Below are 27,903 nucleotides of genomic sequence, written 5' to 3'. Positions count from 1 at the left end.
TCAGTGTCAAGCTTTCTTATGCAAGGGATTTCCTCCAACCCCCAAAAAGAACCTAGTTTCATGGGCCTTTGAGGGTGGATTGTCATGGGATGATAGAAATGATTTTAACAAGTCATCCTAAGAAAGTCTCCCCTAGGGAGAGCCATATCCATCTTTGTAAATTGGGGTGAGGCTGGGTTACTGCAAAAGCTAAGGCTCTTAGTCCGGACTGTGGAGAGTAAAGAGAACCACAACATAAAGGGAGGTGGGTGGTGGCACAGTCTGGAGACCTGGGGTCTAGTCCCAAGCTTTCCTACTAACTTGCTATGTGACCTTTGGTAGAGTTAATTTTCTGGGCCTCAGTTTTCTTATTTGTGAAGTGATGGCAGACGGGGGGAGATCATCTGGCCACCAAGTTTAAAATGCTTCCTTCCCCACCTACAAAACAACTTGAGGTGAGGAAAGTGAGGGGCTGAAAACCCATGGAGGAAACCAAAGTGACTAGTGTTGAAGTGGGTAAATGTGTGACAGTACCCTTGGAGAGCTGCCAGGCCCCTACTGTTCCTTTTGGTTTAGGAAAGGCAGCAGAGATGTTTAGGACATCAGTTAAACCTGTGACATCTTTGCCCTCATGTCTCTAGTCATCTAAGGGGCAGGGACCAGGCTGCAAGCCCCACCTCACAAGCAGCTGCCCTCAAGGGTGGTTGACCATTGAATACCCCAGGTTGGTGGTCACTCACACCCTTTGTGAGCTACAGGATGCAGAACTTTGCTCACTTCTTGGTAGGAGAGCTCAGATATAGTCTACATCTTGTCTCCTTCCCTCAGATCTCATCTGAACCCCCTAAAGGCAGCTGTCTGAACAGCTGTCTCCTTCAGGGGCCCAATTTCCCCACAGCCTGGGCTGAGTACTCCCACACTCTAGGTCTTGGCTGGTAAAGCCTGGAGAGGGTATAGGATGGTGGGTGAAGCCCTGGTGAAGGTGGAAGGATAGATTGGTGGTGGGGTGGGGAGCAGGGAGGTGGGATGGGGAATGGTCTTCTCTGAATGGGGTGGGTGGGAGGGGAACAAGACCCTTTTGCACAACTCTTTAAGTTTCCTTTTTTAAAAAAAAAACAAAAAAACAAAAAACAAACTCTAATTTTCTGCATTGTGTTTGGGAATTAAAATGAAAAAACTAAGACCAATAGAAACTGGTTTTCAAAAAGGCAAATACACTCCCATCTGTTTCAGATGCTGCTGAGCATTTCCTCAGTGACAGATTCAAATAATAAGCTAATTTTTGGAGAAAGGATTAAAAGAAAAAAAACTTTGTAATATTTATCACTTGCAAGCTATGTTTAATAAAGAAAGGAATGGTTTCTAAACTTTCCTGTGGCTTGTGCTTTAGTCATGGGGGTGCGGGGGGGGCAGTTTGGTGGGAGAATTTTAGGGGCGATCTGGAGATTAGCTATGACATACTCCCTCCAGTCAATGGGGGTACCTTTAGTTTGTGCCCTTTTCTTCAATTGTGTTGATTATTTAAAGCCCTTACTTCTGTATTCTTCTTCCCCTCACCTTTATGTAGATCCAGTGTTCTGGAAGCCACTGACCCCACTTAAATTACCTGATGACGTAAGGTCTCAAGGTATCCGTAAGGAGGCTGCATTTAACCCAGAGGCTGGATCTCCATCCTGTCCTAAGGAGAGGTGTACCCTAGCTGTCCTTGGCCCTTCTCATCACACTGCTCTAGACTCCAGTAACAATCCTTTGTAGCATGCTGGTTTCTCCAGGTGGGGACCTTAAAACAGCTCACACTGTTCTTTCCTTAGCAAACTGCAGAATATGTAGTTCCTCAGCCTCAGTGCAACATCCCCTGAAAGATCTGGAACCACTCTGTCTTACCATGTCATCACCCCCACTTCCCCAAGTTTTCCTTTCAATCCAGAACATTAACCAGATCCTAATTTATTTTTTCCATTTTGTTTTATTTCCAACAAAGCTCTTAGACCAGGCCCACCCAGAGGAGAGGATGTTACTTCCTCAGGGACCTGAAGTTGGGGCTGTTCTTAACCTCTTGGTCCCCTGCCACACGTATTAGTTAAAGCTGCTTATGCCCCTTGTGCAGTTGGGGAGGGGCAAGGCCCAGCCTTGCTGGAGGTCTTGTCACTGGTATGAGCATCACCCTACAAGAGCACAGAGGAGACAGTGTTTGGGGTCCCCCTAAGACCTGGGTTTTCCTTCCTCCAAGACCCTACCCACTTCTTGGCACAATACTGGACAGCCTTGGAGGGAGGCAGATTGAGGGAGCGCCTGGGGTTTGGTTTTAGGTTTGTGGTAGAGCTGGACGAAGAGGGACAAGGGGGCCAGAAGGGCCATAGGTCAGAGGGAGGAGTGGGAAAGAGGTGGTCTTTGGACACCTAGAATTGAGGGGAATAGATGTGTGGGGTGCTCCACAGCGTCTGTGCTCATTCTACAAGGGATTCAAGGCCACCAGAACCTCAACGCAAACTAATATCTCCTTTCAAAAATAGAAAAATGAGGAGGCATACCTCCCAAAAAGGGGTCAGTGCTTTGGATCTGGAAAGGGGGAGATGGGCATTTGGTTGCTCAGAGAAGCAGCGTGTGTGAGCTTAGATGTTCAGAACTCTTCTGATGTTGGGACAAGGGGGCACGGAACTTGGCAGCCCCTTTGCCCACCTGCCTATTTAGACCACTAGGAATGCAGGTTGCCTGTCCCTGGTCAGACTCCAGCTTAGGCATGAGGAGACAAACAGATTTCAGACGGGGGGCAGTTCAGGTTGGAAGATGGAGTTGCTGACAGAGCCCCTTGCCCTGAGTCCCCTCCTGGTGGCGGGGGGGGGGGGCTTTAAAGCTATATATCTTTGGGTAGTTCACATTTGGATCAAGAGGATATATTCGATGGGGTTATGAGGGAGGACTAATGGGTTGGAGAAGAACTCCCACCTGACATGGTTTAGTTTGAGGTTATTTGGTGTGTTGGGGAAGACACAGATTTCCCCATTTCTTGAGGAGAAGGGAGAAACAGAAATCACAACCTGTTCTCTCGCACTATGGTCAGACCTGACCCTTCCCAGAGAGGGGCTTAAGGACCTTTGGTTCTTTCTTGACTCCGGGGTGTCAGGGAAACGTGATGTAGATTCTTTGGTGGGGCCGGAGTTAGTGGCATCTGGGAGGGAGCCAACTTGGAGGGCCCTAGGCTAAGGGCGGCTGCTCCATGGTCACCTGAGAGGGAAGGCGGTGATCAGGTTTCGGCCCCAGAGCCTCAAAGCACACTACTTTCTCCTTCCCAATCCCCCTCACCTGAATCCCCCTCACCTGGGTGATGAGTTCAGTCTTCTCCCCTGGCTTTCCTCCACTCAGAGCCTGGCCTCTGCAGCCCCCAGCTCTGTCCGAAGCAGTCTGAGGCACTGCCCAGCACTCTTAGGACCCCTGTCTGCAGAAGAGGCTGCCCGGATAGGGAGGATCAGCACCCTGACCTGTCGGGGGCTTCTCTCTGGCTTAGCATCCATCAGTCCCAGCCTTTCATCCTGTTCCATACTCCACAGAGGGAGAGGCTGGGCCCCTTCCTCGTGCACAGGATGGCAGGGATCTAGCCCTGGCCCACTTCTGCCACCTGCCCTCTGCCTCGGGAGCCCCCGTGCTCTCTGCCCCGCTTCCTGCAGCCCACCTCCCACTTCTGATACCACACAGCTGTGAGAAGAACTGGCCCTCCCTCTCTGCCTCAGTGTCCTCATTTGTAAGACGGATTAGTCAGGGATAAAAGCCCTTTCTTGCTCTTTGGGCCTGTGCCACCATAGTGCAGACTGTCTTCCTAGCAGTTTTCCACATATAGCCATCCTGGCCCTTACCTATGTCTCCAGCCCAGGAGGAGACAAAGGAGGCAAACGATGAGGGCAGCCAGGCCACGGGGATGCCCACCACAACCCCAGGCAGCGAGCTGTTCTCATCCTTGGCTGCAAAAGCACCCAGCCTTGGACTCTGTGGACACGGTGCCATCTGTCAGAGGACCAGGATGGAGGCAAAGCTCAGGCCCCTCCTCCTCCTTGAAGACTGACAGCCGTAGGTCCTATGGGAAGAGCCTGTTCTGACCCCGGACCTGCTACCCTCCTACTGGACCCCACTCACCAGGGTCGGCTAGGAGCACTTCACGCCAAGAGACAACACGGGCGCTGCTGTTACCATCCCCGTTGCCACTGAATGCCTGGAGCTTGATCTCATGGAGGGCGGCTGGCTCTGCAAGAAGCAGAAGATTGTGAAGGGAACAGGCCTGGCTGGGCCAGGAAGCTCAGTGCCTGGGGCAAGACCACACTGAAGAGGGGGCCCAAGAAGGTTCAGGGCCTCACCCAGATCTGTGTAGAGGAAGGAACTGACAGTGCTAGCCAGGAGCAGGGGCCCCTCAAAATGGGCAGCAGGCAGCTTGCAGTGAAAGAGTTTAAAGCCCTGGAGGGCCCCCAGCTGGGATGGCAGCTCCCAGGAGGCCTGAACAGAGGTGGCGTTGAGCACTTTGATGGAGAAGCCAAGGGCAGCAGGGGCTGCAGAGAAATGAGATGAGCTGGTTGGCAGCCCTGTCTGCCTGAGGCCAGGGGCTCTACAAGGCTGGAGAGGGTGTCACTCACTGCTGCCCATGGTGGAAGCGTGGATGGAGGCAGGGTCCTGGCTGGCACCCTCTGCTGAGTAGGCCCGCAAGTGGATAGAGTAGACCGTGTCAGGCTCCAGACTGGAGAAGACATGCTCAAAGGTGCCTTTGCCCACGGCCTCTTGGAGCTCTGGGCCAGCTGGCTCTGAGAAGCAGAGCAGCTTGGCAACCAGCATCCCTCTCCCTCACTACAAACATCCGCTACCCCTACAAAGTGGGCACAAAGCCTCAGCTGGGTCTCCAAGAAGAGCAGGGAAGGGGGCTGCGGAAGTCGGAGCCAGGATGAGAAAGGGACTGACGAGCAGAAGGAAGTACCAGAGGACCACAGGTCCAGAGGCCCGGCCAGTGTCCAGACAGGTCTGGGGGTCACTAAGAGTGAGAGGAACTTGCCCAGGGACACCCCCAGTCAGGGGAGAAGTGGGCTGGGGTCAGGGATTCCCGTCTACCCACCCACACCCACCTCCAACAGGCCGGAGGTGCAGCACATAGCCAGTGATGTCCCCATTGGAGGGCGGTGGTTCCCAGGACTCTCGAATGGCAGAGGTGGAGAGAGCCATTGGCTGCAGACCCCTGGGGGTAGGGGGTGGCTCTGGGTCCCCTGTCACAGCCAGGCGGGCACTGGCCTGGTTGGAGCCCGCGCTGTTCTCTGCCACGCATTGGTAGATGGCCTCGTCCTCTGCTGAGATCCCCGCCAGCATCAGTGTGCTAAGGGGAAAACAGACGTAGCCACTGGGGGCTCCTTCCCGCCAAGTCCCCTGCCCTGGTTGGGTGGTGAGAGACCCACAGACCTGCCCAGAAGCAGAAGGACACACCACCTGTGTGTGGGCGTTGCTTGTATGGAGCAGGCAGGGCAGAGCCTCCCGTGGGTGGGGGTGGATGCAGTGGGTTTGTGTGGGTGGTGGAGAGTGTTATGAGGAGGTGGGGCTGGACGCCTGGGGCAGGTGAGGATACATCGGCGGTCAGGCAGGGTGGAGGGGGCGGGACGGGGGTACCTCAGGTACCTGTTGTTGTGGGTTAGCCGAATGTTATCCCCAGGACTCAGCCCCTTCCCATTCTTCAACCAGGCCAGCCGGGGCTCGGGGACACCCTGGGCCATGCAGGTGAAGAGAGCGCTGCTGCCTGGAGGCCTGGGTAAGGATTGTGGCCACTGGACAAACTCGGGCGGAGCTGGGCAGGCAATGGCAGGTGGAGGGCGCCATGAGGCCCGGCCTCTCACCTTCCTCCTGCTCCTGCCCCTCTCCCCATTCAGGTTCCCATGGGGGGATGGGGCACCCCAGGACCCTCCCTGGCCGGCCCTCGGGGCTCACCCTGCACGAGCAGGACGCCCTGTGCTGTGCGTCGGACCCGGGTTCCCGGCCAATTGGCCGCACAGACGTAGACGCCCGAGTGCTGGACCGACACATCAGAGATCATGAGGTTCCCGGTGCCCAGGACTTGGATGCCCTCTACGCCGATGGAGCGGCCATCTACAGGGAGACGAGGGGTCAGAGCTGCGAAAGCGCAAAGCGCTGGGGGCTCCAGGAGGCGGGGTGAGACGGGGCGGCTTCACACCCAGGCAGCTCCAGGAGACCAGTGGCCGTGGGTGGCCTGTGGCGATGCATTCCAGCACTGCTGTTTGGTGCACCGTGAGCGTCAGGTTCTGAGGCCCAGACAGAATCTCAGGCTCCTGCAGCAGCCACGGGGATCCCACTGTGAAGTGGAAATAGGAAATCGAGGGATCAGGCAGCAGCACTCTTCCCCTGCGCCCAGGACAAACTGCTGCTCCCGGAGGACCCTTCTAGTCCTCAAGTGACCAGACCCCAGAGCAGCTGCTATTTTACTCCTGGTTTACAGATAAAGAAAATTACTTGCCCAAGGTCCTATGGCAGTAAGTACAGGTATACCTCATTTTATTGCACCTCACAGATACTGTGTTTTTTTGGTTTGTTTTACAAATTGAAGGTTTGTGGCAATCCTGCGTTATCAGATGATGGTTAGCAATTTCAGCAATCAACTGTTTTTTAAATGAGCTATGTACATTGTTTATTTAGACATAGTGCTATTTAACAGGATACAGTATAGTGTAAACATGATATTTATATGAACTGGGAAACCAAAAAATTTATGTGACTCACTTTATTGTGATATTCGCTGTGGTCTGGCACGGAACCTGCAATACTTCCGAGGTCTGCCTGTATCAGGGCTAAGCAGCTCTGGTGTACTAAGCAGGCCCCAAGTTAAACTGGAGGGGCGGAAAGAGGAGAGGGTGTAAGCATGCCTCCGCTGCAGGGTGCCCCTGGAGGGCCTGCAGCAGTGTCAGAACATGAAGTGGCCAGGTAGGGGGGTACCCTGGGGGGATACCCAGGGGCGTAGTCCCCTTCCCTAAGTTACCCACAAAACTGGCAGGAGACCCCTCCCTCAGAAAGAAAGCCGGGCCCCCCTGAGAAGTCAGCGTGTCTCAACTGCTCAGAAGGGATGCAGATGTTTTTTGAAATACACTGCTCTTTGGGTCTTCATTTTATGCCACCCTCTCCCATTTTATTAGGTTATTCAACGAATCATCACTGGGGGGCTGCCGTATGCCAGGCGCTATTCCCACACTGGGAACAAATAGCCATGAACAACAGGGGAAACAGGCCTTTGTTTTCCTTTATCCAGTCACCCCCATTCTTGCTTTACCACTTCGTATTTTATGAGACTTTGCAACATATCTTTAACCTTTTCATAAATGTCCCTTATTAAGAACCCCTCTGGAGATTTCCCTGGTGGCGCTGTGGTTAAGACTCTGCGCTCCCAATGCCGGAGGCCTGGGTTCGATCCCTGGTCAGGGAACTGGATCCCACATGCATGCCGCAACCAAGAGTTCGCATGCCACAACTAAAGGAGCCCACTAGCCGCAAATGAGCCTGCCTGCTGCAACTAAGACCTGGTGCAACCAAATAAATAAATAAATAAATATTTTAAAAAAGGAAAAAAAAAGAACTCCTCGGGAATTCCCTGGTGGTCCAATGTTTGGGACTCTGCGCTTCCACTGCAGGGGGCCTGGATTTGATCCCTGGTTGGGGAACTAGGATCCCACAAGCCGCACGGAACAAAAAAACAAAAACAAAAACTTCTCATACAAAATTTTGTCTCTAGGGGCTTCCCTGGTGGTGCAGTGGTTGAGAGTCCCCCTGCCGATGCAGGGGAGATGGGTTCGTGCCCTGGTCCAGGAGGATCCCACATGCCGCGGAGCGGCTGGTCCCGTGAGCCATGGCCGCTGGGCCTGCGCATCCGGAGCCTGTGCTCTGCAGCGGGAGAGGCCACAACAGTGAGAGGCCCGCGTACCGCAAAAACAAACAAACAAAATTTTGTCTCTAAAATGAAAGTTTCTCAAGGACTGGTATAAAGTCTTCCACATCTTCAAATGTGCCTCAAGGCCTAGAATAGTATTTCACCCATTCTCTGTTCATTCGTCCATTCATCCCACCATCATATACTGAGGGTCTACTTTGTACCAGGCACTCCTCAGTTTGCCTTCCACAAGCTCTAGTTCAGGCTGTGGACTGTCTTGGAATGTCCTGGCCTTGGCCAAGGAGGCCATGTTCCACCTGGTCAGACTGTTCAGTGATGTACAGCTGGTCCATGTAATGACACTTCACACATCCCTGGCTGAACCTCTCCGTGTGCCAGGCATTATACTGTGAGCCCCAAATGCACTGTCCCCTTTAATCCTCACTACAAGCCTGTGAAGGCAGTGCTTTTATTTCTCCAAGTTTACAGATGAGAAAAGCAAGTGTCAGAGAGGTTAAGTAGCTTGTTCAACATCAGAGGGACTGGCAGAGGCGGAACACAAACCTGGATCTTGGGGCTTCCCTGGTGGCGCAGTAGTTGAGCATCCGCCTGCCAATGCAGGGGACACGGGTTCATGCCCTGGCCCGGGAAGATCCCACATGCCGCGGAGCGGCTGGGCCCGTGAGCCATGGCCGCTGAGCCTGCGCGTCCGGAGCCTGTGCTCCGCAACGGGAGAGACCACAACAGTGAGAAGCCCGCGTATGGCAAAAACAAACAAACAAACAAACCTGGATCTTGGAAGCACTGGACAGCTGACAGCATACCCCTCTTGCCACTGTGAGCTCCTCGAAAGCCAGGGAAATTCTGTGTCCCTGGCGCCTGCCCAGGGTAAGGCCTGCCCCAGGGAAGTGTTTTAGGAGCGAATGGCTGGGGCTTCGGTACCCAGCTCCTGTCCCTGGGGAAGAGTCTACACTGACCTCAGCTCCTTTCCTGATATTTAAAATATAGGTAACCCACAAACCCTCAGTTACTGGTTGATCCCCTGCGCCCAGCAGGCACCTGCTTCTCAGCTGCCTGAAGCTCTCTTGGACATTCATTTCTCCGTCTCTACATGCAGCAGGATGGAGAACCCGTGCCTGCCCGTAGCCCGGCATTTGGCCGGGAGTACTGATCATCATGGAAGCCTGGCATCCCGCCCTGCCCTCCTGCCCCGGATGGTTGATGGGAACAGGAAGTGGGAAGCCAGAGGAACTTCACCCGGGCTTCCCCCTGCTCTCAGGGAGGAGCCCCTGATCCCCACCCTTTGCTTTCAGCTTCTAAGTCAGCTCCAGAGCAGAGACACAACAGATCCCCCTCTTCCCCTTTCAGTCTTCAGTTTAAAAACTAAGCACCCTTTGGTGAAATTTTGCCTTAATGCTTGCCCAAGGTTCACTTGTTATCTATACTATGGGGCCCCCTAGTGGATGATTCAGGCACGCCTTCCCTTCACATCCCCGGTGGCATCTCGGCTTCAGGCTGTGGCGTCAGTCTTACCTCAGTTTCCTGTTAGGTGCCAACTCTTCAGGGGCTCTGCTGTGACCCTCACTTTGGGCACAAAACTCTCCCACCCCCACATGGCCTGAATTTGGGGTCGTTCTGGGTGTTTCATCTCAGGTACAAAGCTATTTTCATCCTCACCCCAAGGAGGAAACATGCAAATGTGCGCGCACACACACACACACACACACACACGTGTATTTACATCTAAGCCCACCACTCACAAACATGAGCGCACGCAGGCATTCACTCCCAGCCGAGACACAGGAGCCCACACTCAACTCATAAAGGGCTCCCACTGCTCTCTGGATCAAGTCCAAACTCCTTTTCATGATGGGCCTCACCTACCTTTCCTACATCAATTTTTTGTTACCCTGAATTCTGCCCATTCTGTGGTCCAGCAACATGGAACTGTCTGCATGAACTGTGCTATTCTCACCCTTGTGCTTTTGCACAAAGCAATGCCAGGAATGCCACCCTCTCCACCTTCCTGACCTTGGACTGCCTCTCTCCGCTCACCCTTCAACATCCAGCTTGGTATAGCTTTCTCTTGAGGCCCTGAGCAGCCCTTGCCCACAGCCCAAGGCTGGGTTAGAGGCCCCTGCCCTGGGTTCCCATAGCACCTCCCTCTCTGCTCAGTTGCCAACTCTGGGAAGCCAGCGATGGACCGAGCCCGTTCCGCCTGCTTACTGCTATGTTCCCACACCCAGCACAGTCCTCATACGTAGTCGGCGCTCAGAACTATTTGTGCCACGTACATCATCAGCCACACCCACTCCCAGTGGTGCCAGCCCCCATACCCTCCTCTCTGCCCAGTGCCCACTCCGATTCTCCTGGTCCTTGCTTACCCTTCAGGGTCAACCAGCCATCCTGGCTGTGGCGGGTATTGGCCACATGGTGTGCCACGCAGCGGTAGGTGCCCACGTCAGCCCGGCTCACGCTGGTGATGTGGAGCATGCCACGAGGCAGCAGCGTCACCCTGAAGGTGCAGGAGTCGGGGGTCCGTGGCTGTGCAGTGGCCCATAGCCTGCCACCCCACCACTTCTCGCTGCTGCTCACCGGTGGCTGGCAGTACTCTAGGTCGTGCCGTTGTGCTCCCAGGAAACGGAAGGCTCCGGCACTCCCCCGGATCAGGCACTGGAAGCGGGCGACTCCACCCGGCTCAACCTCGAAGGACTCTGGATGTTGATGGAAGCGCGACAGACCTAGGGCACGGGGACCACCTGAGCATAGCGAGCTGGCCCCCGGCTCCACTGCCAGCAACTCTGTCCCAGAGCCCCAGCTCCCCTTCTGTGTCCACGGCTGCCGCTCCCTGCTGACCGCCTCGCTTGCACCCCTGCAGTCTCACGTCTGTGATTTCTTTGGGCCATAAGCACTTTGCCTTCCTCTACAACATTTAAAATTCTGTTTTACGTTTGCACTGGTATCAAGACAAATATAATCCAGCACTATAAAATAACAATGCATTATTATATATTCATTATTATATTCATTTTTTCTTCTGGCGCCCTAGGCACTGTGCATACTGTGTCTAACGGCCAAGTCGGCACAGCCCAGGCCCACCCTGGGCAATTCTGTGCCCCGCGCATGCCATCTGTGGGTACCCCTACACATTCTCGTCCCCCCTGCCCACACAGGAGCAGCCCAGTCACTTACTTGCCAGCTGTACCCGGGCCCACCGGCTCACCAGGCACCCAAAGCGGTTCTGTGCCACGCAGTGGTACTTGTGGGCACGGGAGGGGAGGCTCCAGTGGGAAGGCAGCGTGGCCAGATGCAGGGAGCCATCGGGCATCAAGGTGGCACTGCTGTCGTTGGCCAGGGCCAGCCCATCCCGCTGCCAGGAAATGGACACGGGCGGCTCACCCTCCACCCGGCACGGCAGCACCAGTGGGCGCTCCCGTGTGGCCACCACGTCCCCCGGCTCCCACAAGAAGGCCAGCTCAGAGCCTGCAGCACGACCTGCGGGGACAGCCAGCGAGGCCTGGACGCGGCGGCCTCCTGGGGCCCGCCACCTCCCCTCAGTTTTGAGCCCCTCTCAGCCTGGGCGAGGGGTGAGGAGGCAGGACTTTAGTTTGGGGGGACCTGGGGGCAGCCAAGGAGGGGGGTGAGGAGGGCCTCGCAGTCTGAGGAGCAGGGCCGCCGTGATCGATGGCCTCTTTCAGCTGGGCCCTGGCAACGGGGAGGGGGCGGCGCGGGCACAATGGCGAGGCCAGGGGCCCAGGCATGGGCACTGTGCTCCCCGGGGGACAATGAGGTCGTCCCCTCTCTCCCCCGCCGGCCCATCTGCATGTCTGCCCACAGGGTCAGCTTCCCAGGACTCCTGGCTCTCCCCTCCCACCACCACGACACCAGCCGCTGAATGAGGGAAGGAGCACACTCACATACTCACTCACAGACACACACACTTGGAGTGCAAAGCCCAACCTCACAGGCCACCCCATAACCCAGACACAGTCTCCATCCCAGACACTCTTGCAGAGGATACAGACACAGGTCACACAGAGATGTCCCTAGAGACTCAAAGTCGCAAATACGCAACAGACACCAATGTCCGGGCCCAGAAATGCACGAGCAGAGCTGCGAACCCACGTGCATAGACACCAACTACATGCACACGCGTGGATATGGTAACTCAGCGTACGAGGCTGAGCAGGGACCTGCCCAGCAGAGGGCGGAGGTGGACAGCAGCCTTGGAGGGGCCAGAGCCCACAGGCCCAGGGCTCAGGCAACCTCAGGACACCTGCGGGGAGACCTCTTGATCCCTGCCTCTCCAAGACTCTGCCTGACAGCCCCTCCTGACTGCACAGCCCCCGCTTTCCTTCCTGGCGAAGCCCCAGGACTGTAGCCGAAGTCTGCTCCCCCAGGCTCTGCCTCTACACAGCTCTTGCCCGCAGGTACATACATACCTGTCCTCGCTGCTTGCCTACAAGGTTCCAGCGCCTCTGCTCTTAGCAGCTCGGCGCCCCGCACCTTCCTCCCCAACTTTGCCCCCCAATTCTCCCGCCCCCGTGTCTTCTGCCTTATCCTTCTGTTCACCTCTCCCACCTGGCCTTCGCCCACTGCCCCCCACTGCCCTCAGGCCCCTTCTCCCACGTGTCTGGCAGGCCCCGCCCCTGCACCCCAGTCTCGGAGCAGCAGCAGCCCTGGCCCCGTGTCTCCACGGGCCTGGGCCCCTCAGCCCCGGCTGCTCTCCAGGCAGCTCTGGCCTTCTGCCTTCAGCCTGGGGGCCCCAGGCTGCGGGCATTCCCACCCCACACACTCAGGGGGCACAGTGTTGGGGCTCTGGCCCTGCAGCGGGGAGCCTGGGGTCTGAGGGGGCCGGGCTGGAGGCTGCTGTCCCTGCTCCGTCTCCCCCGGAGCCGGGTCCCTCTCTGCTTCTGGCCTGAACCCCTTGCCCCGCCATCCCCACTGCCCCCTCCTCTCAGGGCCAGGACCCAGACACTGAGACAACTGGGGTGGAGACAGGGGAGGGCTGCGGGCCGGTGAGAGGAGGGCAAAGCTAGGGGGTCAAGCCCACCCCTTTCCCAGCCTCTAGAATCTTCTCCCAGCCTTAGACCCACGCCTTACTCCCGCTCAAACACTGATGAATGAGTGAGGTTCTGGGGGTGGGGTGAGGCATCTGCTCCCCTAAGACCAACTCTGGGGATCCAGGGCCAGAACGGGGAGGCCTGGGGTCTGATTTGGGGGTCCCAGAGAGGGGAGCAGAGCCCCACTCTCCTAGAGGAGCCGCCGTCCCAGGCGCTGAGCCGGGCCCAGTGTGATGGAGCTCATCCCATTAGTTTGGTCACGGCCCCAGCAGCCCCCTCACCATTCACAGTGTCACTTTCCAAAGCTGTTCTCTCTATTCTTGTTGAGACAATGGAGTGTGGGGCCTTCCGGGCCGGGGAGGCGGCCAGAAGGCAGGAGGTGGGGATCCAGCCTCCACTGCCCCATCCTAAAAAGAAGAAAGAAACCGGGCCCCTCCCCTCGCCGGGCTGACCATCTAAACATGCGAAAAGCGGGGGACTGCCCTTTCACCAGAGGAGCCTGGGAAGGTGCTGACGTTCAGACCTAACTATTTCTGTAGGACCTCCCTCCTCTAAACTGCAGCCTCCCCTCTAAAAGCAAAGTTTCTGGAAAGATGAGGTGGGGGGGTTGTCTGTGAGAAAGGATGAGGAGAAAAAGCAAGGGTAGGGAATCTAGTCGGGGCAGAACACAAGGACACAAGCATCCGGGCCTCTGTCCCCAGAAGCTCCAGCCAGTCTGGCCCCTGACCCAGTCTCCCCGAGTCCCGTTCCCCTCACTCCTTCTCCTTAGCTTCGCCCAGCTTAGGCTGTGCCCCTCATCTCTTTAGAAGAAAGCCCCGTCTTCAGTCTTCTCCCCCACAGGTTCAGCCTCCTCTCTGGCTCCCCACCTCCTGCACAGGCATTCAGAATCAACTCATCCAACACTGCCTCTCCCAGCTCAGCCCCCTCCTCCTAGACCCGCAGTCCTGGTGGGTGACTGAGCCTGGGCTACCCCTAAGTGAGATTGCCTTGTGGGAAGAGAGCCTTCCTCACCCAGCTCTGCATCTCTCTGTCCTGGAGCCTCCAATGCAGGTTCTCACCCCTTCCCTGGAGTGGCCTCCTGAATCGGTTCAGCCTGGAGAGGGAAAGGATCACAGGCCCTGAGGTCAGGAAGACGTGGTTCAAATCACTTACAAGCTGTGTCCTCTGTAGGCAACTTTACCTCTCTGAGCCGGCTTCATTGATAAAATGGAGGTGGACGGGATAGAAACAACCTCTCCCCATGACTGGGAGGATTAAGTGAGGCAAGGGCTTAGGATAGAGTGTGGCTCAGGTGAGCATTTGCAGCGCTTGGTCTTGCCCCCCTATCTGCTTTTCCTCCTGTCAAAACCCCTCTCCAGCACCTACTAAGAAGATGTCTCCTTATCTGCTGCACTTACCTTGTCACCTCCTAATGCACACTCCAGAGTGGCCCACAGGACAAAGAACGACCAATACAGAAGACCTGGGTTCAAGTCCAAGCTCTGTCATTAACCAGCCACCTTGCCTTGGGCTGGTATCCCTCACCTCTGAGGTACGACCCCCTGTAAGATGGGAGGAAGGGCAAGCCCTGCCTTTCAGGGTTGTGATGATCAGGTGAAATGCTTTGTATTGATACTTTAAGGGCCAAGAACCACTCCTCCTCCTCTTTTCTTCTTTTTTTTTTTTTTGTGGTACGCGGGCCTCTCACTGTTGTGGCCTCTCCCGTTGCGGAGCACAGGCTCTGGACGCGCAGGCTCAGCAGCCATGGCTCACGGGCCCAGCCGCTCCGCGGCATGTGGGATCTTCCTGGACCAGGGCACGAACGCGTGTCCCCTGCATCGGCAGGCGGACTCTCAATCACTGCGCCACCAGGGAAGCCCCTCCTCCTCCTTTTTAAGAACAGTTTGAGGGATAATTTACATACCTTAAAGTTCACCCATTTAATCTGTACAATTCAATGGCTTTAGGGTATTTACCGAGTTGCACAACCATCACCACAATCTATATTTTAGAACATTTTCATCACCTCCAACAGAAACACTGGATCCATTAACATTCACTATCCATCTGCTCCCTCCTTCACCCCTGCGCCTGCCAGGCAACCAGTCTACTTTCTGCTATTTTCTGTCTTTGCCTATTCTGGACACCTCTTATAAGTGGACTAATACTACATATGGTCTTTTGTGTCTGGCTTCTGTCACTTAGCATGATGTTTTCAAGGTTCATCCACGTAGTGCACATGTATCAGTACTTCATTCCTTTTTATGGCTGAACACTATTCCATTGTATGGCTATAGACCACATTTTGTTTATCCATTCACCAGATGATGGACATTTGGGTCGTTTCCACTTTTTGGCTATTATGAATAATGCTGCTGTGAACATTCATGTACAGTTTGTGTGGAGACGTGTTTTCAGTTCTCTCAGGTACATTACCTAGGAATGGAATTTCTGGGTCATATGGTAAGTCTGCACTTTGAGGAACTGTCAAGCTGTTTTCCAAAGTGGCTGCAGCCAGGTACATTCTAAGCACTTCATTTTATAACCCTCAAGACAGGAGTTAACTTTATTGGTCCCAGGACCCTTTGAGAACTTGGTGAAAGCTTCCCCAACCCCCAACCAAGGAGACTTACATTTGCATACACCCCCTGAGCCCCAGGTTGGGAGATGCTATCCCAGGAATATGGCTCCGAATAGCCTTTTTTTTTTTTTTTTTTTGGCCACACTGTGTGGCATGTGGGATCGAACCGGCACCCCCTGCAGTGGGAGCCCAGAGTCTTAACCACTGGACCACCAGGGAAGTCTCCCGAATAGCCTTGATGCTCAGGAAATGCTGGCAGGATTGAATTGCTGAGAGCTGCCCTCTTTTCCTCTCTCCCTAACAATTAAAAATTGGCCCAACCCTGAACAGCCGCAGGCTCTTCTGGAACAACTTCCTGGGAAGGTCCGCCTAGCAGATGAAATCCTTCTGAGGACTCCTCTAGCACACCTGGGACTGTGTCTCTTTTCTCTCTCTCTCCACAACCCTCCTGTCACCCAGGATCTGTATCTCTTTTCATATCCTTTTTCCTTCCTCCATCTTTCTCTATCTCCATCTGTCTCCCCATCTGTGGCAGGCAGATGAAGAGATCCATGCCTCTTAGCTGAAGAGATCCTGAAGAGATCCATGTCCTCATTCCTGAACCCATGAATATATTTGGTTACATGGCAAAGGGGAGTTAAGGTTGAAGATGAAATTAAGGTGACTAGTCACCTGACTTTAAGAGAAGGAGATGATCCTGGATGAATCAGGTGGGTGCACGTAATCACAAGGGTCCTTAGAAGTGGAAGAGGCTGGCAGAAGTCAGAGGGAGAAAGGTCAGAGTGATGAGATGGGAGAGGGAGCTAAGCTGCTGTTGCCCATTTTGGAGAGGAAGAGAACAGAGAGGCAAAGAATGTGGGTGACCGCTAGAAACTGGAAAAGGCAGGAATGGACTCTCCCATGGAGCCTCCAGGTAGGAATGCAGCCCTGGGAACACCTTGCTCTTAGCCTGGTGGGACCCAAGTCTGAAGTCCAACTACAGAGCCCTAAAATAGTAATTCTGTGTTGTTTGAAGCTATTACTTCTGTGGTAATTTGATACAGCATATAGAAAACGCTACAGGATCCCTGTATATTCTATCACCAACACTATCACCCCAACTCCTCATTTCACCTCTGCATGGGCTTCTTGTGCATCTCCCCAGCTGGAGAGTGAGCTCCACCAGGACAGAGGCTTCACGTGATCCCCACTGGGTGCCCAAAGCCAGAGCAGGTGGCAGTCCCTGTCAGCACCGGGTAAAGGGAAGATGAAAGGAGAGCCAGCCAGCCTTGCAAAGCCATGCCCGACCTCCCTCGGCTCTGGTCCACACCCTTCTCTCTCCTGTGCAGAGCTGGGCGGAATGCCTGGGGAGGCTGCTCCTGCGCCTGTGCCCTGACACCGCCCCGCCCCGAATGGTCCCTCTCCTACTGAGCTCCCCACGCCCTCGGGGGTATTGTCCCCACCCTGGGATATTTCTTCCGAAGCCCCGAAGGACCTGATCCCAGGCAATCCCTCCGAGACCCACCCGCCCCCACCTCGCCTTGGCCCCTGCTGGTCTCTGGTGCTTCGCACTCTCTGTTCCTTCGGCTGGGCGCATCTTCCCTCAGTCTTCCCTTTCTTTGCTGAAGCATTTTCAAATAAATCCTGGACATCATCTCATTCCACACCTATATACTTATGTGCATCTTTTGAAAAACACATTTTTTCCCATAGCTGTAATATCATTATCATATCTAATAAAAGCAATGTTACCAAGTTCAAGCTCCTGCTCTGGATTGGTTGGTCTGCCCCGCAGCAAGTGGGTGAGATGCTGGGACAAGGAGTAGCGACTTCATTCAGAAAGCCTGCCGACTGAGAAGGTGGCAGACTAGCACCCCAAAGAGCCATCTTCCTAGTTAGAGTTCTATACTAAAAGGGGAGGGGGAAAGTCCTGGTTCCAGCCAGACTCCGGAGGGGATATCAGTTTCTTCCTGCAGCCATTCCCAGGTGGGAATGTGAGCTAAACAAAGGTATTTTACCTTAAGGTTCACTATCTGGGATGCAGGGTTCCCATTACGTATAAGTTAAGTTTATAGGCAACATCCCTTTAGTGATTAACTTTGTGTTCTATTGATATTATAAGGTCCTTTCCTATTATAGTTCCCCACTGTCAGTGACCCATTCCACAATCCTGTGTGGAAAGAGGGGAAGATCGCTCTACTCTGCTGAACTGTGCCTGCAAAGAGGTGATTATGGAATGGAAATTAGAATTGTTTAGTCAGTAGTACATTCCTCTTTCCTTTTTTTATCGACAACTATTTGAACCTGATGAAACCCCTTAGCCCTTTGTTGTCTAATTTGTAGTCAGACTTGGAGTTTTGGTTCCAGTTGCCCGTACATACCTATTAATTTTAACTTTCTGACTGTGCCATAATTATACAAGATTCCTGTGCTATTCATTTGAGCAACATTAAACAAGTAGGTTGACCCTTCTCCAGCTACAATGAAGTTACAGTCTCAATACTTCTTTTTTTTAAAGAGCAACCTTAAGCCTTCCAAGAGTTCACAAACCCATTGCCCTCCAGGCCTCTTAGGAGTTGGGTCGTTTTCAGTGGTGCTGCTTTAATCCGAGTGTGATGAATCCATGGCTTTACCCCAGCTAATCCGACAGACGAGTGCATGGTAAGTAATACATGTGGTCCTGTCCACCTTGCAAGCAGCTGATGTTCAGGCCCTTGTTCTCTCCAAGTTAAGCAGGACTCAAGTCTCCTCTGGGTTGGAAAGGATGTGAGGCTGCTTCAGTTGGATAGGCAGAGGTGTTGGAGGTAAACTCATGAACAGAGGTTAGGATAGTGCCCAAAGCTCTAACATAATTGACAGCTGCTAGGTCTTTCAGAGCATTTATACATTCTTCTGCCCAAGCAGACACCTGGAATGGCCTACCATACAATATTTCAAAGGGGCTTAATTTAAGCCTGCTTCCGGGAGCCGCTCTGATCTGTAGCAGGGCAACTGGCAAGACTTAATCCCAAGTTAAATTAGTCTCTTGACATATTTTAGCAATGCTCCTTTTTAAGGCAGGATTCATTTTCTCGGTTTTTCTTATTGATTGTGGTCTCCAGGATGAATGTAGTTTCCAGCTAATGGTAATGATTTAATCCAAATCAGGAGATAATTTCCTTAAGGAGAGCTTTAACCACTTTGGAGGCTTTTATTTATTTATTTTTGTCCAGATGGGATAGGCTTCCAGCCATCCTGAGACAGGGTCTAAACACTAGCAGTTATCTGAAGTTTCCTGCAGCTCAAAGCAGTCAAGTCTATTGGCCAGCCCTTGGAGGGGCAAGTTTCTCTGTGTTGGGTCCCCGTCTGGGGAGGTCTAACAGCAGTCTTTGGGTTATTCTTTAGCACAAATCATGCAATTCTGAGTGACTCGCTGGATGGTCTTTTGTAGGTTAGGCCCCATTGCATAGTGTTTTTTTGGGGTATGCGGGCCTCTCACTGTTGTGGCCTCTCCCGTTGCGGAGCACAGGCTCCGGACGCGCAGGCTCAGCGGCCATGGCTCACGGGCCCAGCCGCTCCGTGGCATGTGGGATCCTCCCGGACCGGGGCACGAACCCGTGTCCCCTGCATCAGCAGGCGGACTGTCAACCACTGCGCCACCAGGGAAGCCCCATTATATAGTTTTGACTCCACTGTAAGGTGGCATCTCTCCCATAATGGGTACCATTAGGAAGGTGCTGAAGCACAGTGTCCAAGAGTGCCTGAGGGATCAAAACAGTTCTTGTGAGCTACATTTCCAGCCAGGCGAGGCGTGATCAGAATGAAACCCTACTCTTTGGTCCTCTCTTTGTCCTTTTCTGAATACACCAGCTGGTATTTTGACAAGTCAATCTGTGGGAGAAGTGATCCTATCATGGCTCGATAACCACCTTCCTTTGCTGTCCTCTTTGCAGCTTGGCCAGCTAAGCGGTTGCCTTTTACATGGTGAGGGACATCAAGGTGAGGTCCCCTAGCTGGCATTCTAGAGGTAGTAAGAATGAACGATTTTGTACTTCTCAGGAGACTCCAGTGACTGGGATGGATTGAGAGGTTTTCTGTGCCGCTTTGGCACATACCACAGAGTATGTTGTACCTGTATTTATCAGAAAGACAATCAGCTCATTCCCCACTGTCCATTTTACCTGGGGCTCCTGTGGTGAAATTAGAATTGGGTGCCTCAAGTCCAAGGGAGCCCCTGGGCCACTTCATTAAATCAGGGTGTTCCTCTCTTTCTACCTTATTGTTGCAGGAAGGGGGATGCCCTTCCACGGTCTGAGAGTGGATGCTTGTCTAACACTCGGAAATGAATTGTCCGAGGAGACACACGTACTGACAAAGCAAGAGGCTTTATTGGGAAGGGGCGCCGGGGCGGAGAGCAGCCGGGTGAGGGAACCCAGGGGGACTGCTGTGCCACGTGGCTCGCAGTCTCCGGGGTTATGGTGATGGGCTTAGTCTCCAGGTTGTCTCTGGCCATTCATCTTGCTTGGCCCATATTTGGCCTGACTCAGGGTCCTTCCTCGTGCGGCACGCATCTCTCAGCCAAGATGGATTCCAGTGAGAAGGATCCTGGGACGTCGGTAGGACAATATTATGGACTGGCATCTCTTCCCTACTTTTGGCCCCTACCGAATTCTCCCGGTTAGTTTTTGGGGGCAGCACCATGTTCCTTATCGGAACCTCCTGTTGTGAGACAAGTTATTATCATCCATCTCATGTATAATAACAACCCATACAAGTTGTTATCATCCATCGTGCCTGACCAAGGCAGGCAGCTTTGGTCAATGGCTCCCTAACAATATGAGAGGCTCCAGATTTTTAATTGTTTTTCTTATGTTTTAGCCTAGGGCAATCTTTTGTCCAATGTCCTTTCTCCTTACAGTAAGCATATTGTTCCTTCCCCAGTGGTGGCTCACCTCTCTTTGGGTTACTCGCCTTCCAGGAATCCAATGCTGCTGTCAGAAAAGTGGTGTTACATTTTGCATCTTCTTTCTTCTGTCACTGTTCCCTGTTGATGCTACCAACTGAGAAGGTACATTGGGAATGAACCCATCTAGGGACTTCCCTGGCGGTCTAGTGGTTAAGACACTGCTCTTCCACTGCAGGGGTCATAGGTTTGATCCCCGGTCAGAGAACTGAGATCCCACGTGGCCACACGGCCAAAAAATAGAAAAAAAAATGCCCCACCTAATTTTTGCAACTTTCTCCTGATATCTGAGGTGCATTGCCCAGAAAAGGATAAATTTACCATTCTAGTATTTTCAGGGGCCTCAGGATCTGCAACAGTGTAACGTCTGTAGAGCTGGTAACTATTCATTTGTTTTTTAATGAATTTCTTGAATTTTGTTCAAACTCTTGCTTTGGTTCCCCTTTCAAAGTCCTGCCAAGATGCATTTACGGCAGTGCTCTAATAAGGGCATTCCTCCCTCATTGGGGTCCCAATTTGGTTCAGCTGTGGGTACTGACAAATGGGCTTCAGGTGTACCATTTGGGTCTCTTAGGTGGAGCTGGTATGCTTCTTACCTGGCCTTACCAGTGACCATTCTCCTTTCATCTAGAGGATCCTCCTTATAGGAAGGGTCACCAATTAGACAAGTCTGAGGTGGAGAAAGCCCGTAGAGACATAGCCGGCTGGCCATTTGCATTTAGATCCCCTAAATAACTGCGTAAGGAAAACTGTCCTGCTCTGGGAGGGGCTCTTGGCCCAAATTGGGTGCCCGGTCGGGTCTTAGATGGTGATACCAAACCAGGTCCCTGTGCCCCAGGAACTAAACACAGGATTTTCTAATTGAACCCTGTAAGGAGGGGGAGACAGTCTGACCGCTTCCTGAGCCCCAGCGTTGGGAATTGGGGCTGGATAGGAATGGGAGGCAGTGGAAGGGGTGGACGTATTGGCATAACAGCTGGAGCAGCTGGATGGCCAGCTTGGCCAGAGGTTGGAGCAACATACACTCACCCTCATTTCCTTTCTTTTCTTCCTGCATGACAGATTTTCCCTTGGGTTTCTTTTACCATAAAGTGACAACTGTCTGACTTTTTCTCACCCTGATGTAACAGCACAAAGAGGATTTCATTATTCTACCCCCTTCTTCACAGAATAGGTATAGAGCCATTCAAAGGCCACCATAAAACCATAAATAGCAATCGATCATCTCTAACCATTAGAAGGATACCTTTTGCCTTGGCATCCACCAGCCGGACTGGGTTCTGGGGTGGGGCTTTTGGTGATTTTAGAAACCAAGTGGGGGCTTCCCTGGTGGCACAGTGGTTGAGAGTCCGCCTGCCAATGCAGGGGACACGGGTTCATGTCCCGGTCCAGGAAGATCCCACATGTCGCAGAGTGGCTGGGCCCGTGAGCCATGGCCGCTGAGCCTGTGCGTCCGGAGCCTGTGCTCCGCAACGGGAGAGGCCACAACAGTGAGAGGCCCGCGTACCGCAAAAAAAAAAAAAAAAAAAAGAAACCAAGTGGAACCTTTCTCTTCTCCCTGGGAATGTCCTTTCCTCCACTGACATCAGCCTGTAAGTGGAGAAATGGTACCAAAACAAAATGAAATGAAACCCCCAAAACACAGAAAACCCTACGTAAACCCTCAAGTTTGGTCTTGGGGTTTTACATATCACAAGAACCATCAACTCAACCCCCACGTAATGTGACGCCTCAGAGAGCTGTTGGATCCAGACCAAAAACACAGGAGACCACAAACAACGTAATTAACACAGCAAAGGTGACAGTACATGGTGCACAGCGTCCCGAAGTAAACCTGCCTAAACCCCTCGTGGAGATCCTAACAGGTACTATGGCTACATTGCTGCAATAAAATATCATCTTCCTCTCAGTCATGGCTTCATAGCTGTCATCAGGTCACTTATCCAAAATGCGCCCCAGAGGACTTTCTTTATGGAGAGTTGAAACATTCCCCAATTTTTAAAGACAGAAATACAAGACAAACAAAACCTAAGCGGCAGGACTTCCCTCATGGCTCAGCGGTTAAGAATCCGCCTGCCAATGCAGAGGACACGGGTTCAAGCCCTGCTCCAGGAAGATCCCACATGCCACAGAGCAACTAAGCCCATGTGCCACAACTAGAGAAAGCCTGTGCTCAGCAACGAAGACCCAATGCAGCTAAGAAACAAAAAACAAAAAAAACCCAAATGGCGCACACATGTGCTAGCATCCAAAGAAACAAACGAACCGGTTCCAAATTGGGTAAAAAACCCAGCAATTATTTCCTCTAACAGAGTACCTCACTCGAATACAAAACAAACTGGCTTATTCCAGAGAAAAAAACAGAGGTAATCAAGTTCCAGCTGCACACCAGAGCGAGCGACTTACCCTACTGTATTGAGCCCGTTGCCTCTCAGATGTTGATTCTTTGCTCCAACTGCCAAGTGTTGGGGCAGCCAGTGGTGCCATTTTGGGGAACTCTGAGGGGAAGATCCTCAGGACAAGTGGTCCTGGTAGCTGCTAGGGCCTTACCCGAAAATTCCCCAACTGAGTTGGCTGGCCACTAGCAGCAAGAGTCCTAGGTGGTTTGGCTTCCCTGGTGGCGCAGTGGTTGAGAGTCCGCCTGCTGATGCAGGGGACACGGGTTCGTGCCCCGGTCCGGGAAGATCCCACATGCCGCGGAGCGGCTGGGCCCGTGAGCCATGGCCGCTGAGCCTGCGCGTCCGGAGCCTGTGCTCCGCAACGGGAGAGGCCACAACAGTGAGAGGCCCGCGGACCGCAAACAGTCCTAGATGGTTTCACCAAAATGTTTTACCGAGTCCAAGCTCACACTGCTTGCCGAATGACAGGCCAATCAATTGAGAGATGTGTTGCTGGGACAAGGAACAGTGACTTTATTCGGAAAGCCAGCAGACCGAGAAGATGGCGGGTTAACTTCCCAAAGAACCACCTTCCCCGAATTAGAATTCAGGATTCCTTTATACTAAAAGGGGAGGGAGTAAAGTCCTGATTCCAGGAGGTGTTAATTTCTCTCTTCTTGAAGCCATTCCCAGGTGGGCCTGGTCAGGATGTTTTCTGTGAGCTAATCAAAGGTATTTTAGCTTAATTCTCTTTTCCTGGAAGGCAGGGTTCCCAGAGATGGGCCATTATGTATAATCTAAGCTTATAGGCAACATGCCTTTAGTGGTTAACCGGTAATAGAATACAGTTTCTTCCCTATTATAGTAACAATAATTTCTTAATATCACCTAATAACTAGTCCATAATCAAATTTCCCTAATTGTCTCAAAAAATGTCTTTTTACTCTTTTTTTTTTTCAGTCATAACAAGGTCCATATGCTACTCTACATTTGGTTATGTCTTAAGGATCTAACTGAGGCAAGCCCTGCCCCCACTCCGCCTCTCTCATATATCATTGAGTTGTTGAAGAGACTGTTTAGAATTTCCAGTAGAAGTACCTGTATTCTGGATCTGTTTGATTTCTCTGGTGTTATTATATATGTTCCTCTGTAAATGGATGTTGGCCCTAGAGGCCTGGTTAGCTTCAGGCTCCACTTTTTTTTTTTTTTTTTTTTGCGGTACGCGGGCCTCTCACTGTTGTGGCCTCTCCCGTTGTGGAGCACAGGCTCCGGACGCCCAGGCTCAGCGGCCATGGCTCACGGGCCCAGCCACTCCGCGACATGTGGGATCTTCCCGGACCAGAGCACGAACCCGTGTCCCCTGCATCGGCAGGCGGACTCTCAACCACTGCGCCACCAGGGAAGCCCCAGGCTCCACTTTTAAGAAAGAAAACCTTATAGGCAGTGCTGTGTGCTGCATATTGCATCTCTTCAGGAGGCAAGCAATGCCTCGTGGTTCCACTTTTAGTGATTCTAAGATTGAGTGGTGGTGGGACTTCCCTGGTGGCGAAGTGGTTGGGAATCCGCCTGCCAGTGCAGGGGACACAGGTTTGAGCCCTGGTCCGGGAAGATCCCACATGCCGCGGAACAACTAAGCCCATGCGCCACAACTACTGAGCCTGCGCTCTAGAGCCTGTGAACCACAACGACTGAGCCAGCATGCCACAACTACTGAAGCCCACGTGCCTGGAGCTCATGCTCTGCAATGAGAGAAGCCACCGCAATGAAAAGCACGTGCACTGAAACGAGGAGGGGCCCCCGCTCGCTGCAACTGGAGAGAGCCCACACGCAGCAGCGGAGACCCAACGCAGCCAAGAATGAATGAATGAATAAATAAATACATAAATAAGTTGGAGCGGTGGCTTCAGGTGGTGACAGACAACCTGATCCCTCCCTTGTAAAATTCCCCATCAGCCTTTCATCTGATAGTTTTATTCATTGATGATAATTTCCTGCCTCAATTTCATTAGGGGTTGTAAAATGGTAATTTTCCAGTTCCATAATTCCTTTCTCACTCATTAACTGGAGTTCTTTTGTAAAGAACTTTCCCTCATCAACTAGGACAATTTGGTAACCCTGAAATACAATTCATGCAGGAAAGGAGGCACAAATGCTTAGTTCTTTCCTTTAATTGCCAGTATTCAGAGGAAGGAGTTGGTGCTCTACCCAGTGTTTCTCTCCCCCTCTAGCCCTTTATCCTCCTATAGCCCCTTTTAGTATCACTCTGAATGGCTACATTTTGTATGTTCAATGTTTCAAGGGCCTCCATTAATCTTTTTGACAGTTCAGATTGCCCTATCTTAGGCAATGGGAGCTCGGTGTCCTTTTGCTGGTACCCCATTTCTTGATATCTTTGCTTTCCAGCACAAGATGCCCCAAGGCTCATCCTGAGTATTTCCTGCCGACCTGGAACCAACCTTTCCTCCAAGGACCTGGGTGCTGGGAGATCTCACTGCTGTCAAACTGTCCGTTGCTTCTAGGCTTTTTCAGTGACATTATAAGATTTTTACTTCACTTATTTTTTTTTTATACTTATATCTTCTTTGCTCTTGCTCTGGAAACAATGACTCCTAACGTTTATTATTATACAATATGACATAGTTTCAAATAACACCAATTCTACTAACATGTACACTACCAAATGAAATGTAACATATCTTTATATCTTTATTTGTCCTTAGGGAAAAACTAACTCTTGCAATATTCTCCCTGTATAAAAAATTAGACAAACTGTACTTCATCAAAATTTAAAATCTTTGTGTTTCAAAGGACACTATCAAGGAAGCAAAAAAACAAACCACAGAATGAGAGAAAATATTTGCAAATCTTATATGAGATAGGGAATTTGAGTCCAGTATATTAAAAAAAAAAAAACAAAACAAAACAAAAAACAAAACAAAACCCTCTCACAACTCAACAGTAAAAAGGCAAATAGCACAATTAAAAAACAAGGAAATAATTTGGAAAGACATTTCTCCAAAGAAAATATTCAAATGGCCAATAAGCACATGAAAAGATGTTCAACATTATTAGCCATCAGGGAAATGCAAATCAAAACCATAACAAGATACCATATCACACCCACCCGTGACTGCTACAGTCAAAAGACAATAAAAAGTGTTAGTGAAAATGTAGAGGGACTTCCCTGGTGGTCCAGTGAGTGGGACTCTGCGCTCCCAATGCAGGGGGCCCGGGTTCCATCCCTGGTCGGGGAACTGGATCCCACATGCATGCCACAACTGAGAGTCCGCATGCCACAACTGAGACCCGGCACAGCCAAAATATATAAGTAAATAAATATTTTTTTTAAATGTAGAAAAATTGGAACCCTCATACATTGCTGGTGGGAATGTAAAATTGTGCAGCCACTGTGGAAAATAGTTTGGTAGTTCCTCTCAAAGTCAAACACAGAGTTTCTATAAGACCCAGCAATTCCATTTCTAGGTATACACACAAAAGAATGAAAATATTTTGTCCACACTAAGACTTGTACACAAATGTTTACAGCAGTACTGTTCAAATAGCCAAAAAGTGGAAACAGCCCAAATTCCATCAACTGATGAATGGATAAACAAACTGTGGTATATACATCCAAGAGAATATTATTAGGCCATAAGAAGCAAAGAAGTACTGATACACGCCACAACGGGGATGAACCTACCTCGAAAATACTACGCTAAGTGAAAGCCACTAGTACACAAAAGGTCACATATATGACTCCGTTTATATGAAATGTTCCGAATAGATAAATCCATAGAGACAGAATGCAAACTGGTGGTTGCCAGAAACTGGGTGACGGAGGAATGCTAATGGGTAGGGATTTCTTCGGGGGTGATGAAAATGTTCTAAATTAGATAGTGGCTATGGTTGCACAAACCTATGAATATAACTTTACTCTTTAAAAAGGTGAATTTTATGGCACTTGCATTATAGCTCAATTAAAAAATTTTTTTTCCCGCATTTGTCCCCTAGAGGCCCAAAGAGGAGAACTTTAGTTACCTTGACCCTGCCCCTCCCTTCTTCTCTTAATTTTACCGGGAGCTCGGGGCGGCGGCAGTGCGCAGGCGCCTTTCTGCGTCGGAAGGCGCGGAGGGGCTTCGCCCCGCCCATGCAGGATGACTCCCCCCATTCCCCGGCTTGCCCCTTCTCCCTCGCGCGCGGGGACGTGGGCTGCGGCGAGTCCGCCGGCGCCAATCCCTGCTTGCGGCCCAGGTTAGGTTTCCGGGAGTGTGCTTAGCCGCCACCTGGAGCCTGCCAGCGCGTGGGCGCTCGGGAATGAGCAGGACTAGGGGCGCGTTCCTGCCTTTCCCCACATAATCGGTTCAGGCAGCACCCTGTCTTGGGAGCTTTCTGCCAAGCCCTACAGGGAGCGGTCACCAAGCATCGCCGGGGGGGCTCCTCCTGACACTCCCTGTCCCTGCGCGCGGGGAAAACTGCAGCCCAGCGGCGGGGTAGGGATGAGGCCCTAGAACAGGGGTGGGCAGTCTTTCTGTCAAGGGCCACATGGTAAATATTTTATGCTTTGCAGGCCATATGGTCTCTGTCACAACTACTCAACTCTGTTTCTGTAGTACAGAAGCAGCCATAGACAGTATATAAAGGAATGCCCGTGGCCTGTTCCAATAGAACTACTCATGGACTCTGAAGTCTGAATCCCATACATGTCATGAAATAGTCTTCTTTTGATTTCTTCAGCCATGTAAAAATATAAAAACTATTCTTAGCCACCGGCTGTAAAAAAGACAGCGTGGTTTGCCTACGTCAGTGCCCTTTTACAGGTTCCTGGTATTTGTCAAGGACACGTGGCCTCAGTAGCCCGGGGAATCCACAGACGCAAAGCCAAGACCATTGCCTTGGTCTGAGGATGGGGTAAGACAGTTCTCTGATTCCACCACCCTCCCACTCCAGCGTCCAAAGTCTCAGGGACAAGACTCCTCAGAAAGGGAACTTACCACCTGAGGACCAACCTATTTGATCTTGTCAAATTTCTCATAATTCCATTTTATTTCATTTCACTGGATTTTTTTGGGGGGGTAGGAAAACTTAATTCCTTTAAAGTGCATTCTACTTTA

At 51.9% G+C, this 27,903-nt stretch overlaps 1 protein-coding gene across 1 annotated transcript; it reads right to left on the bottom strand.

The window, feature by feature from the left end:
- Positions 1–1,985: 1,985 nt before the first annotated feature.
- On the bottom strand, positions 1,986–26,960 carry LOC132503629 (immunoglobulin superfamily DCC subclass member 3-like). Its single transcript, XM_060120253.1, is given in 14 exon segments — positions 1,986–3,204; positions 3,298–3,427; positions 4,108–4,215; positions 5,079–5,323; positions 5,620–5,785; positions 5,926–6,084; positions 6,170–6,284; positions 8,088–8,103; positions 8,813–8,819; positions 10,255–10,385; positions 10,466–10,530; positions 10,532–10,611; positions 11,063–11,365; positions 26,867–26,960. Coding segments are annotated over 13 exon segments (1,578 nt in total). The 3' UTR covers positions 1,986–3,204; positions 3,298–3,338.
- Positions 26,961–27,903: the final 943 nt, after the last annotated feature.

Source organism: Mesoplodon densirostris, chromosome 2, assembly GCF_025265405.1.
Source record: "Mesoplodon densirostris isolate mMesDen1 chromosome 2, mMesDen1 primary haplotype, whole genome shotgun sequence".
NCBI classification, from domain to species: Eukaryota; Metazoa; Chordata; class Mammalia; order Artiodactyla; family Ziphiidae; genus Mesoplodon; species Mesoplodon densirostris.
The sequence above is the reverse complement of the archived record's forward strand: the minus strand, read 5'-3'. Positions and strand labels throughout refer to the sequence as shown.